Here is a 14,775-nt window from a genome sequence, read left to right on the forward strand (position 1 = left end):
TATATATTTATATATATATATATATATATATATATATATGTATATGGTTACAAATATTGAGTTTTTTTTCTTCTGAATTTAGTGCATCATAATGATGCATTTTAAAATATATTATCTGTAAAGTACACAATCTATGATTCTTGTTACCTCAAACTTTTATTTTCTGTGGCTAAAATAAAGCCATAAAAATCCACAATAGATTTCTAAAAAAAGAACATAACTATGTAGGTAATTAAAAATTCACAAAGGTATTTCATTACAGGAAGGTGTAAAACTATATGCACTTAACTTAACTTATGTGTCAGGCAAAATAAAAATAAAAAAAGTGGTTTTAGAATATAACAATTATTGTCACAATTATTATTATTATTTAAACTAAAAATCTGTTGTAATTATGTAACTTTCACAAGTTTACAAAGCTGCAGTGGTTTACATTTTAGTTCAATTTTTTTTTTTTTTAAAGTAATGTACAACCAAAAATAATTTTTTTGGATCTTAATTAAATTGAATAATTGCATTCTTATTTATTCATTTCACGGTTTTTAAATTCATAATCATGACTGTATTGATTTGTGCATTACTTTAGATAATATTGGTTGCTAAAAGTCAATGTAAACATGTAAAATGTTTAAAAAGTGTCACTGATCTAGATTCACATCTGTGCAGCTCTTTTTCTCTGCTCATTTAAATGTTGTTTTAGTTGTTTAATTACAAATAGTTTTATTTTCTTGTATCCAAACGAAAGTTATTTCGTTTGGATACTGTTGGTGATCCATCAGCCTCAGCCATGCGATGCATTTACAGTGAAAATATTGCCGCACATTGCCACATCTGCTCCGGTTCTCTTAATGTCAGGTTTTAAGCAGCACCTAAAAGCTTTGTTCCAACAGCTTTGAGTGTTTGATGTCGAGGAACTGGATACCCCCCCCAGATCTGCAACTCAGTCCTAGAATAAACACTGTGGTCTGGAGGTTAACTTGCGGAGCTCTGAATACTGAAATCCATATCACTTCAGTGAGTGCGCCTCTCTTCTTCCTCTCCCCACCTCCTTCATTCATACACTGCTTCCTTTCTTTTTGCTCGTCTCTCTTTTGAGCAGCTTTTCAAACTTTGCCTCCATCTTTTCCTCTTCGTTTCTCCATCTCTGTCCCTTTTCTCTTATATGAACAGAAGAGCCGTGCTCCTTTTGACCCCTGCTTGTCACTGTTAATTGTATGGGTTTAATTACAAAAACACATTTAACATGTTGAAAGGGGGGTTTAAGTTAAACCCTTCCTCCTCAGACCAAACTCTAGGATTTAGACATGGCAGGACTGCACCAGTTATCCGAGTCAGATTAGATGTTGCCTCCATGTCTTTTTCTTTTGAGCTGCTTTTTTACTCAGCTGTCTGTCTGAGGCTTTATGCTGTTTAGCTTGATTTATAAAATAGCTTTGTTAGCTAAGGTCAGACAGCAAGTTGTCAATAAAGGCCTTAAGTGTGAATTGAAAAAAAAAAGTGTTTAATATATAAATAATAATATGTTTTTAATTCAATAACTTGTACTTTTTCTGTATATGGTTCTTGCCCATAGACATACAACAGAAAGCAGTTTTTTTGTGTGTATAATATAAGATTATCAAGATCCAGATTTACTGTCCAAAACACAACCAGATAATTGGCAAATGCTTGAGAAGACATAAAAAAATATTTAAATGCTCGTATGACATGTTTTATTTATTTATTGCAGAATTCAGTTTGTCAACTGCGTAGACGCCTTTTTAAATAAAACATAACGGCATAATTTGGCAGCACAGACATGTTCGGACTTAAATCTGTCGAGTCAAGCCCATTGTGAAGCAGCCAGCGAGGCCCTGTTTAATCAGAAGGATTTGTCATGTGATTGACAGACTGTTGACAGCAGTATTGGACCAGTATTTAGCGAGGTCTCAGGACCCCTGTGGCTAAAGTGAATTTTATGGAGGCACTGGAGGGTCGCCGGCAGCAACAAGAAGTCAGGCCTGGTTTTGGTTTGTATTTTTCATTTATTTTATTCTATTATGGGTTGATAAATAAAGGTGTCTTGTGTTGACATCTCACTGTCCGAGGTGTAAGAGTTGATCACTTGGAGGGTGACACAAGTGCAACACAAAGAACAGTTATGGGTGACTGTCTGTGAAGGATAAAGTTGCGTCCATCGCTGCCCCTCTTTTTTATTTAAGCAAAGACGAGCATGTTAACAGACCGTTGTTACATTGCAAGAATTCTGTAGTGTGGAACAGTCGGGTTTTTAGGTGCTCGGTCAAACAACACTGGACAGAATCAGTGATGATCGTCTTTGCTCTTTGTTACTCGGGGCTCTTTAAAAACAGAAAAGCCAAAAAAACTCATTTTTTTTTAACATCAATATTGAAGATACACTATACTAAATAATTTAATTTTACTTTACTGTAAATAATATTTAAAATTTAAAATTGCCAAAATCGTATTTAAATTTAAATTTGTTTTACCACACTTGACATATGAAAATTTGTTAATATTGTGTTTTCTGCTGATTTGGTATCATTCTGAAATGTATCCAGACCTTTTTCAGTGACTATCAAATATTTACATTTGCATCTTACTTGTATTTATTACCTATAAACATTCACTGATATGTTTGTTTTGGATTATCATAAATATTAGTTCTGCTAATTCTTACACAGAAAACAAAACTTTGATTTTTGCTCCAGTTGATTATGAAAATTGACAAAGTATAAACATAATGTGCAGGTAAAAACACAACAACAGAGCACTGTAGAGGGATGATTGTATTCTAATTTATTTGCCCATGTGAGGGATTTTTTTTTTTTCATGGGATTTATTATTTCAGGACTTTATTTTGTCTAAGATGTGATTTTTCAAACTGCAACTTTTATGGCCTGTCAAAACATTTACAGCAGTTTAGACCCAATGATACTTTAAAAAATAAAATAGTCAATTGAACAGATTATATATTTTATTTATTTAATTTTAAAAGCATTTATTACATTCAGTTTTGAGAGAAGAGAATCATATTTAGCATTATTATTTTCTTTTCACTTGAGACTTCCGGTTTTGTGGTCACCACTGCCTCTAGAGGTAATATTTAGAACTGCAGCCTCATTCCTATTTTTAATGTATGTTTAAAAATTAGGCACTTTATTCTACGTGTTTTTAAAATTTACCAGCATGTCCTTAAAATAGCTGTCACTTTCTTTTAATTCATCTTTATCTTTGTTATTCTAAACATGTGAGTGTATGATTGAAGCTTGTATCCTTCAAACGTAAATGAAAAGAGGAATTATCACAGAAGCATAGGTCTCGACTCGCTTAAGTGATTTCAAATTTGCCTCTTTTCCAATGAAAGGCTGAGAAAAAATGAAAATGAATAACACGCAGCTCTGAAGGTTTAATTGCTTTTTCATGATCCAGCAATCCTGCAGGAAAATGCAGCGTAAAAAAAGCCCAATTAGAGACTTTTCACTTTGTGCTGCAGACAGCAGGGTTCAGGCTGATTGTTTTTCTCTGCTAGTTGCTCTGCTCCAGAAGGTGATACTGGGCTGGACCCCTGTTACCCCTCTGAGCCTTCTGTTAAACTTGGCAGGAAAAAAAAAAGGACTGGGACTCAAGGAAGAACAAAAGCGTACTGGTTTCACCATGGAACCAGAAAAAGAATCACAGAAGAATGGATTAATTTGGTCTAATCTAGGACAGCCATTCCACGCTCACTCTAGCAATGAGAGCTATTGAAGCAGGCAGGAAGCATCTCTCCACCTCGTTAAATAGCCTCCAAAATGATCCCAAACTTCTTTACCACGCTGCCTCCATACAGCAGATGCTCTGCAGTAATTGGTCTATGAAGGCCTGACCTGGGGTTCTCTGAGAAGGGGTTAGGAAGCATTTTTATTATTTGCTATAACCTGGCATACATGATGTGTGCCCACAAGGGTCACGTTTTATGATATCATCGGGTTTTAAATCGTATGTGTGCTTTGGGGAGGTAATGTTTTAACAGCAGGTAAGTCCTAAACACCATTCATCAGAGGTCTGCACTCTCCACTCATATGGCCACAGCCGAGACTGATGGGCTTGTCTTTTGTATGAATGTTTAGCTCAGTAGAAAGCCATATGCCACTGGCACCAACTCCTGCCCACAACCTCCTAATGTAAAAAAAAAGAGAAGAAGAAGAAAGTCAGAACAACAGGACTGAGTTCAAAAGCAAGAAAAAACAACGCAAGCACAAAAGTTTAAATAATTCTCTATAAGTGTAGCGACTCTATACAATCTCTTCAGCTGTACATTAGCAGTAGGTTTTCAATAAGTGATGGTGGTGGGAGGTTAGAGGGGAGGTGGTGCTGGTCCATCTGTCCCATACAGCCTCTCTCTTGGTGCTGCTGCCGCCCCCTCGTGAGAGAAGCACAGCTGTTACTGGAAAGCCCTACTGTCCAGAAAATGTGTGTGTATGTGGGGGTGGGGGAGGACTCCTCCTTTTTATCCTCCATCCCTCAGTCTCCCCTTTTAGCCCTCTACCTCTCTGCCCAAAAGCCCCATGCGAGAGGATGAAACGACCCAGCGAGCCCAGCCACTGTGCAGTCAGCCTGCGCGTCTGCAATTTCAAACCTCTTTAGATCATTTTTCATGCTCACCAGAAATGAATAATGCACACATTAACTGATGCCAGTTAATAAATTTCCGTCTCACTGCACTATATTTTTCAATAAGGGTCTAGCTGCTTCGTTTTGTTTTGCAAAACAGTCTCAAAGGGCTCCTGCTGCAAATTATTCCAGCCACCCCACCCAACTCACCCACCCCACCCCTTCTCCTGATTCATCCACAGCCAGAGCAACTATCCTTGATGCAAGATATAATAAAATGATTTTAACTAGCTTATATTTTCACTTTACCGTGCAAATGCTACGATTACATTGACTGTTTTGCTCTCCGTGACCAGTTGGAGTTGTTCAGAGAGCTTCTCTCAGCTGAAGATAATACCCAATAATATTTTTCACAAGGATGCATCTTCAAAATTCGGCCCCCAGGGCACCGCTACATAGAAACAGAATCAATCTTGGGAAACTTCCAGGTTTTGTAAGGGAGCCAAATTGGCAGCCTCTGTCCATTATACGAGTTCAACAAAGCCCTGGTTAGCATCTGGCCACATTGAGCATTTTACAGCCCATCTCTAACTATTAATCATCAACTGCAACATTGTCGACTCTCAAGAGGGTGGCTGGATACTGTGTTACAGTGAAGACTGCTGAAAATGCCAGGGCATGTAGACACTGCGGTCTGAATCCCCACTGACAGTAGCCCTCCTTAAAATGACAGAGTGCATCCAAGCTCGACGGACAAAGGGGTGTCAGGAAGGTGCTGTGACAGGCGAGGAGATCCCTCTGAAAATGCCACCGTGCCCTCGTGGCCTGCAGTGTTGTAGAGCACTGGTAGTATTTGCTCTCAGGTTGTATCATGTAATATGATCTAGATGAGGCGGACAGGGTAGGTCCCTCTCCAGGACGCGGTTGGGGTGTCAGACAAGCTGCTCCTCTAATAAGGACTGCCATTCTAATGATCACTCAGTCGGCCTAACCTCTAACCCCCACCGTTATAAGAAACAGAGGGAGGGGCTGGATGGGATTGTGGGAGGACCTACGAGTTCAAATGTGTGGTATTTACATCAATTAGACAAGCAAGATGGAGGTGCCCATCGGAGCCCATTAGGGTTGTTGTGGTTAAAGGGACAGAGAGGGAGGGACACGGAGCGCCCAGAGGACATATCACAGAGCAGCCCTTGATCACATCCTGTCACATTGATGAGAACTCTGTCAGAGCTACAGATGTACTGTTTGTATGTTACTGTGTAAACTTGGGGCTGCCAGGCCTGCTTTCAACAAAATGTTAGATGTTGTCCAAATGTTCCAGTTATAAAATCCAAATGTGCTTTTGGAGTCAGAACAAAGTCAGAACATCTCCACTTCGTTTAGTGTTTTGGGGCCAGAATTTTTGAGTTTCTTTATTTTGTCAGGGGGTTTGCTTATCAGATGCAAAATAGCCATCCTGCTGTTCCAAAACGCCCTCAGTGGGTTCAAATTAGTGCTCCCCTGCTTCTTGTTTTTCTGTTAAAAATACCACCGCAACAAAAGGATAACAATAGTTTTTAATAGGTGTTTCTCTGGCAGTCAACACAAAATCTTGGTTCAATTTTGTAATATTTTGCTGCTGAACAATTGGGCATGATTTAACCTAATTCATTGAATATGGCAAAGCACACCAGCGTGACTTCATTATATCATGGGGACATAATTTCGTAGCAGATAAAAGGTGCACAGAGAGAAAACTCAGAAAACAAAATGAGGACTTCCTAAGGCATTAGGATCCTATCTTTTATTAATGTCACTACTTCCTCTCTAGGACAGCAGGTATTTGTCAGTCAGAATAGATAATGAAGATATTGGTGAGGATGGTGAACCCACCCCTTTAATATTCACATAGTTTATTATAATGAAAGGTATTCAAAGGATAATTATAATAAAAGTGGGATCCCCTACTGGTATCCCAGCACAGTTGTGCAACTAGACAGTCAGCTACAGGCACTGAATGAAAAGATCACACAGAAAGTAAAGAAAGGATCCGTAAGTACATAAAGCAAAGAGGTAATGGTTTTGCAGCCAATTGTACATCAGCAGCGCCGCATGCTACACTGCATGACAACAAAATAACGTGGGGGAGCAGCTTTCGGTCTTGTCACTATTCTAACGTGTTTTGATCTTTATTTCTCTCTTTCTTGATGCTACTCTCTCTGTAGCATCAAGTCTTTTCCCCACACTGACCTTTATCAGTGTCTTGTTGAAACAGGTTTCATCTCGTACAAAACAATACACCGAGTGCACAATGGATATTTGTGATTTAAGATATATCTACCAATGAATCTTGGCATCAAAGCAGCAAAAATAAAAACAAGAGTTGAGTAAGACAGAAATTTCATCAGGTGACATTAGTTGCATTTTGAGGTCATCAGCAGAGGACATTGATGGTCGTGTGTGCTGTGGCACCCCCCGATGAGCATATCAGTAACATCTTCCGAGCATCAAAGCATCAACTGGTGTATTGTACTGTATGTGTAAACAAACTTAGCCGCCCCTAAAGCAAAGCCATACCAGCCCGCCACAGCTTCAAAAGTTTCCTGCAAGCTGTAGGAAGCAGGTGAAAAAATAGAAGAGTGTTGAACTCTGACCTCAGGTGCACACTTGTTGACTGATGTTTCACACTGGGGTTGCCGTTTTCCCTTTGCAGCTTTCTTCAAGAGGAGCCGATCTGTGTGTGGGTACGTGTGTGTGTGCATGTGCATGTGAAGTCCCCGGGGAGATCATCCCTGTCTCCCTTTGAAGGCTCTGCTCTACAGAGCTGTTTTCATACAGCACCAGCTATGGGCTTCCTGTCTCTGCTGACCTCCTTCATCTTCTCGCGGACACTTGAGAAAACTTTCCCAGCACAGACACCTTTCTCTGATTAACTACAGAGACTCATGCAAAGATTTTGTAGCGCAGAGTGCAAATCTCACTCAGGAACAGAAATAGTCCAGTCATCAGTTAAAAAGTGGTACAAAAAACTGAATCACAGATAATCTGATGTACATTTCATCAAAATTTTAATTAGCTGGAAAATGAGAGAACAGTCAGTTTTGCAGAAAGTCAAAACATCACAGAGTTTTAGTTTGCCTGTTCTGCTGGCATCAGTTCTAAGCTGCCTCTATCTGACCGGGTTACAACTGTTTAAATAATCCTACAGGTTGAGAACAAAAAGGAAACATTTCTGAAAACCTAAATAGACTGTCCCAAACCACATATTGTCAGAGAACGACCATGATCACACTTGACATAATGTTGAGTTTCACAGTGACTCGGAGACAAATAAAGAATTATGAAGTGTACAGGAAAATATTGTACAATACACAAACATTGCAATGTACCAGGCAGCTGATCAATAAATAAAATATTTCCATCACTGTGGTCAAGGCTTAGATTTCAATCGGTGTGCAGACAAACACTCCTAGACATAGGAAGTTGTGGGAGACCCAGTGGTGGATGAAGAAATTTGCAACTTACTAACTTTACACAAGCAGCAGTAAATAACCGTTATAAATGACAAAATAATAATAACATGGCAGAAATCCAATCTGTTGTTACTGTACAAGCTAGTCTTGGCACTGCAAATAACAGAAAATTAACAAAGTTGCAATGTATAACTCCCAAAAGCCATTTTTAAATTGAACCAATGACATGAAGGGTACACGTTGTACGTTATCAGTCCATCTAAAAACATAAAATAAGACTTGACGATATGTCTCCTCCTACATTTGCTGGCCAACATTGGATCCATAAAATCCATTTTATGGATGCTGCCATCTTGTATTATTGGAACCAGTCTGCAAGGAAGGTAAGAAAAAAATACTGTCTCCCCTCCCCCCATATGTGCGCTTACACACATAATAGTGTTTTGTTAGGCATCAAATAACTAAAAACAGCCATTCATCCATCCATTATCTTTTCCCGCTTCTTCCTTTCTGGATCATAGGGATCACTGGTGTCCATATCCAGCAGGCACTGTGTGGGTAGGGAACACCCTGGACATAGTGGTGTAGTCTACATTTTTGTAGTGGGTATACTGCGCTAAATTTAATTTTATGTTGGATGTTGGACACTGCTGAAGCCACGCAGCACGAATGTCCAACGTAAAGCTGACTTTGCCGTGGTCGGTCCGTATATTGTGCTTAGAAACCAAAGTACAGTGGTTAGTACAATGTAATCGTCAATTTATTGAGATTTTTAAGCTTATTGAACATTTCCAAATTTCTCTGATGCTCATATTTAAATAAATGAACAACAAACTTTGTACAACAGTTGGCTTTGTATTAAAAACATGTTATAGATTTTATAAAACAGTATCAAAGCATGTTCAAGTATTAAGTAGTAAGTACAGAGTTATTAATTATACAATAATTCAATGGATAAGAGAATGTAATAAACAAGCGCTGCATACCGATTAAGGAAACGTTTAACTGCTGCTTAACATATCAATGACACATGCCTAATATGTCATGTATCGTCGAGCACTTTTAAGTGGGTTTACTGAAATTCTTAAGCTTTTCTAGTGGATATACATCGTATACTGGCGTATCACGTAGACTACACCACTGCCTGGACAGGTCTCCAGTCCATCACAGGGACACAGAGACAAACGAGACAACCATTCACTCTCTCACTCACAATTAAAGACAATTTAGATTTATTTAATTTAGATTTAGCCACATGTATGTTTTTTGATTTGTGGGAGGAAACCAGAGTACCCGGAGAAATCTCACACATGCACAAAGAGAACATGCAAACTCCACCCCACCTCCAGCCAGGATTCAATTCAGCAACCTTCACATATTAGAAAAAAATACATATTTATCCATATAGCAGCACAGTAAAAACATCAAAGTCAGAATGTTGTCTGTAGCTCTTAACAGAATATAGTTCTTGTGTCTAGTTGTTCATTATTCTACTCATAGTTCAGGCCAATTTAGAATTGCCAACAAACCTAACATGAATGTTTTTTTTTTGGTCTGTGGGACGAAACCAGATAATCTAGAAAAACCATTGCATGCACAAAGAGAATGTGCACATTTCACTGAAGTCCCAGTCAAGTTTCAAACCACATATAACCTTGTTGAAATGCAACAGTGCTAACCAAGGCAACTGTTATAGTGTCATTTAGTATCAAAAGTAGTTGTTGAAAATGTTGCTCTAATGTATAGCAATTGTCATTGTGATTGAAGTTCTTATTACAATGAAATGTTATGCTAATGTTGGACAGTTAGGCCATCACATGAAAATTTAATAGACAATATTGTATTTCTATTGTTTGTTTCTCAAGTGATATAAGCCAATAAGTAGTATATTGCTGCTGCATTTGACATCAACCCCTCAAAAAGTTGCCTTTCACGAGGCAAACTTGTGTAGACTTTAAAAAAACCCTTACAAAATAACTCAATAATCGACACCAGATTTCTAGACCTACATGGTTCTCTGTCCAGCTGACACAACAGAGTCAAAGATGAAAAGCGAATGGAGTTCACCATGGATCAAGCCCACATGGCCTTCAAATGGGGCAACAAAACGGCTCGTATCCAGCTGAGGCATCCAACACCCCCGCCCAACATACACCCATAAAATCAAATTATGCACTTGACACTTGGTTAACTTGACACACACATGAAAGGGCCCACAACTTTATATAAAACTACAAAATGACATTTGCAACTGTTCAACATCATTTTCTAAAAACAGACAAAAGCAGTAGAGCATGATCATGGTCTTTATTTGAAAATGTTCCAAGCTAGAACAAGTGAGATAAAATAATGCTAAATGAAAAGAGTGGAAAATGTTGTTTTATAACAGGCAGGGGTCCCTCAGGGTGTGCCGTGTTTAAGCTGGTTCAGTTTGCGTTGCAGCATGTTGTAGTTGTCTCTTGTACCGGGAGCCTTAGGGTCCAACTTTAGAGACAGCTCATAGTGTTTCTTTGCCAGTTCCAGCTTTCCCCAGCGATGATACAACACAGCTGGCGGAGAAAAATAATAATCATTTGAAACGGTACAACAATTCAAATGTTACTGATGCAATGCATTAAATGCAAGTTTAGCTGCTTTGGTAGAAGGAATATTTGCAAATTTTAGTTTAGGGAGCGCTCTGAAACTTCCCATCACCATCAATTCTGAATTGAAGGTCTTACCTAAATTGCCATGGCAACTAGCAGCATTTGGGTTGATCCGAAGGGCATGAAGAAAAAAGCCCTCTGACTCCTAAAAGATAAAAAAACAAACTGAATTGTTTTTTGTAGTATGAAAAATTTACCACTCCTGATTCAGAGCAGATGTAGAGAACAAAGCAGCAAATTTATTTTTCATTCTTCACATGCATAAAGAACAGTTGTTGTTTGAGCCATGTTGACTGACCTTGTATTTCTGTAATTTCCCCAACACGTTTGCCAATGAAAACATGATGGTGTGATCATCAGGGAGGAGCTTCAAGGCCTCTCGGCCAATTAGCTCTGCTTGACCCAGGTTACCTTGAAAACAGGAAAATTCACTAAAATCTTCGAGCCATGGAATAACGAAATCTACACATGCCCACAAACAGTATTATTCAACAAAACGTAATATCTCAACTGATGGTGGATATTATTAAAACCGTGACAAGATTAAATAATTTGTATGATTAAAAATCAGAAATTTACCAATACTTTTGATAGATCAAACACAAAAAAATATTTTTTGTCTGAGCTTTCTAAAGCGGTGCCCTTCCCTCTGCACACACATAAAGGAGTGGTTTAGTCTCCTAATTAAAGTTGAGCACAGGCCCCACTGAGTTATTGATCTGAGTCACAGATCTGTCTGATGTCTGGCCAGAAATGAAGAAAGAAGACAGACACGAGAAACGGAGGGTAAAACAATGGTAGATATGTCCTCAGTCATGGCCTGTGCCTTTTAGATGCAGTTTGCCAAAAAGCGTGACTGTGAGCATCAACCTAAATTTGAACTGATTCAATCTTTAGTTGGTGTAATAATGTAACACCAAAAAATATAAACATCAAAGAAAAGAAAAAAATCCAAAATTTCACCTATTGTTCTATTCTCTTTTTGGGGGGATTTGGTCGTGAGCGGTGCAGAATTATTTCTGTCAGATTTGGGGAGCATTTGCAGCAGGGGGGTATTGGGGTTCGGAGGGGGCGCTGTTAAAGCTGCGCTCGCTCTTGTTTGATCGGGAACATACTGGGCTCTGATTGGACCATTCCCGTGCCCTCCTGGGAGACTCCGCCCCCGTGGGAGCAGCTTCTGACAAAACGGCTCGAGCTTTTGGAAATCAGAGCATTCTCCACACGGCAGGGAAGAGTGCCTTCAGAACTCACAGCACAAAAGCTTTAATACATAAATTTCAAGCATTGATGATTCCTGCTCTTCCGGTCTAATCTTGTTGGCCATTTAGATTTCCTGCTTGTAAAAAAATAAAGCTGTGGGGTTTTGGATATTAATGCTGAAACAAACCCACAACACAGAACCTTTGATAGCCTTTTGACTCATAAATTTACCAAGAGTGCATTCAAAAATTGGTGAACTGTGACCTACTTTTTGTATAAAAAAAAGATTAAATTAAATTCAGTTTATTTATAAAGTGCCAAGTCACAACAGAAGTAATCTCAGAGCACTGAGCAGAAACATTCATATACTTAAAAAGTAAGTTAATAACATTATTTTTCTGAGGAGCAGACTGCTTTGAGTTTAACTTCATTGCAGACTCCCATCTTGAGCAAACATGAAGGCAACAGTGGAAAGGAAAAACTCCCGAACCAGGCTCAAGACAAGCGGCCATCTGCTTCGACTGGCTGGGTTTGGCAGGAACAGATACACAAAGGCAGGTCGAGAATCAAATGCTAATATAGAAAAGTATCAAATGAAAACTATTCAATTTTAACAATTCATTTAAGGAAATGAGGTCAATTTGTCCTCCACTAGTCTAAGCCAATAGCAGTATAACAAGTCATCCTAACTATAGGATTTATCAAAAAGGAAAGTCTTAAGCCTAGTCTTAAACTGGACAATGTGTCAACCTCATAGACAGAAAATGGAAGTTGGTTCCACAAGAGAGGAGCCTGATAACTGAAAGACCTGCCTCCCATTCTGCTTTTGGAAACTCTAGGAACCACAAGTAAGCCTGCAGTCTGACAGCGAAGTGCTCTGTTAGGAAAATATGGAACAATAAGATATCTAATATAAGATGGAGCTAGGTTGTTGAAGGCTTTGTAGGTTAGAAGTAAGATTTTGAATTCAATTCTGGACTTGACAGGGCACTAAAGGAGAGAAGCTAAAACTGGAGAGATATGATCTCTCCCACTAACTCCAGTTAAGACTCTGGCAGCAGCATTTTGGATTAACTGAAGACTTTTTAATGAAGTATTTGGACACCCAGATAACAAACCATTGCAATAGTCCAGTCTAGATGTAACAAATGTATGAACCAGTTTTTCGGAATCATTTTTAGATAAGATGTTTCTAATTTTCGTGATACTGTGCAGGTGGAAGAAGGCGGATCTAGTAACATTTTTAATGTGGGGGTTAAAAAACATGTCCTGATCAAAAATAACACTAAGATTTTTAACATTAGAGCTGGAGGCCAGATTAATGCCATCCAAGGAGGGTGAAAGATTGAAAAAATGATTCCTACTCAGGTTCAAAAACTAAAACCTCAGTCTTGCCGAGTTTAAAAGGAGAAAATTTAGGGTCATCCAGGTTTTTATGTCTTTAAGACATGCTTGAAACTTGTTCAATAAATAAATAAAAACAGTTCAATAGTTTTCCTGTGTTTTGTTCTGGATGTGTTTTTGTCATTACCTGTATTGTCCAGCAGAATGACCATATTGTTCCAAGCCAGGCTGTGGTCAGGTTTTAGAACAGTTGCATTTCTCCAAGCATTCAGGGCATCTATATGTCTGTTTTGGTCAGCATACTGTCACAAAAGAGAAACTGATGTAAATACCCAACGTAAAGCAGATATTTGTTTTTTTATCTGTTTTAATTTAATAACCAAATTTTAGACAAACGATAACTCTTAATTTTTTTGTGTATTTGAACACAACAACAGATGACTGAGAAACCTCACCAAGCGTCCCAGGTTGTAGTAACAGTCTGGGTATTTTCTACGGAAGCGGATAGCATTTCGGTAGCTCTGCTCTGCCTCCTCAAACTTTCTGAGGCTGTTCTGAACTATACCAAGATTCATCCAAGCTGCAGCAAAGTCAGATCTGCACAGTTAAATAAAGAAAAAACAAAACAATCAACAAGAAGATCTGAAAACAGGATAGCTGGTGTGTATTTAATGGAATATTCTTTTACATAGAAAAACATACTGAATGGAAACAGCTTTAGACAACAGCTGTTCTGCCTCAATGAGTTCATTCCTCTCCTTCAGGATGTTCCCTAAGTTGTTCATTGCATGAACATAAGTTGGATGTAGCCTGAAAGCCACAGACATGCAAAGCAAGTGATTTTTTTTTGTTTGTCTGTTAATGCCGATTAGTCTTTTGTTAGTTATGAGGAAACAAACCTGACTGCCTCTCTGTAATATCTGACAGCAGCAGTACTGTTCCCTCTATCAGCCAAGTTCTTCCCTACATTATAATGCACCTGTGGAAAGACATCAAAACATCAAGTTTCAGGTAGCAGCTCAGTGTATGACCATAACTTATTTAGACGTTAGGAAAAGGGATTTTCCAAATCAGGAAACACAGAAGTACCTTGGCATTGAGTGGACAGACAGACAGGGCACTGACGAATAGGCTTTGTTCAGACCTCCACTGGTGACTGCGAAGGGCACATCGGACTACATGCACACTCAGCAGTGCAAGCACCATAACGTACAGCAACTTCTGAACAAAATGAGAGATTTAAGTTATATTTTATGATTCATTTCAATGTAACAGGACAATGTATATTAAGTGAATGTAAAACTAAACATGTAAATGTACTTAGGTTAGACATATATGATAATTTTCCTCAAGAGTAACTTTAAATGTTTGCTTTGAATGTATTAGATCAGGCAGCATTTAAAAAAAATGTAATCAAAAATACATTTAAAAAACTTTGCATGATAAATATTTATATTCAGTGAACATGTAAAAAAAATTGTATTTTATACTGTAGTGAACCTAACCTAAGGTCAAAACCCTTGACCTTAAGAACC

The 14,775-nt window shown here is 38.4% G+C and overlaps 1 protein-coding gene across 1 annotated transcript in view; it reads right to left on the bottom strand.

Annotated features, from left to right (window-relative positions):
* Window positions 1-10,451: 10,451 nt before the first annotated feature.
* Window positions 10,452-14,775, bottom strand: part of tmtc4 (transmembrane O-mannosyltransferase targeting cadherins 4) — a 26,919-nt gene continuing 22,595 nt past the window's right edge. Inside the window, exons 8-15 of the mRNA XM_037686685.1 lie at window positions 14,330-14,461; window positions 14,140-14,219; window positions 13,943-14,050; window positions 13,696-13,837; window positions 13,428-13,542; window positions 10,995-11,107; window positions 10,772-10,841; window positions 10,452-10,600 (exon numbers count right to left, since the gene is read on the bottom strand). Coding sequence (XP_037542613.1) covers window positions 10,452-10,600; window positions 10,772-10,841; window positions 10,995-11,107; window positions 13,428-13,542; window positions 13,696-13,837; window positions 13,943-14,050; window positions 14,140-14,219; window positions 14,330-14,461 — 909 coding nt within the window. The remainder of the gene's footprint in view (window positions 10,601-10,771; window positions 10,842-10,994; window positions 11,108-13,427; window positions 13,543-13,695; window positions 13,838-13,942; window positions 14,051-14,139; window positions 14,220-14,329; window positions 14,462-14,775) is intronic.

This window comes from Nematolebias whitei, chromosome 13 (assembly GCF_014905685.2).
Source record: "Nematolebias whitei isolate Nwh7 chromosome 13, NemWhi1, whole genome shotgun sequence".
NCBI lineage: Eukaryota > Metazoa > Chordata > Actinopteri > Cyprinodontiformes > Rivulidae > Nematolebias > Nematolebias whitei.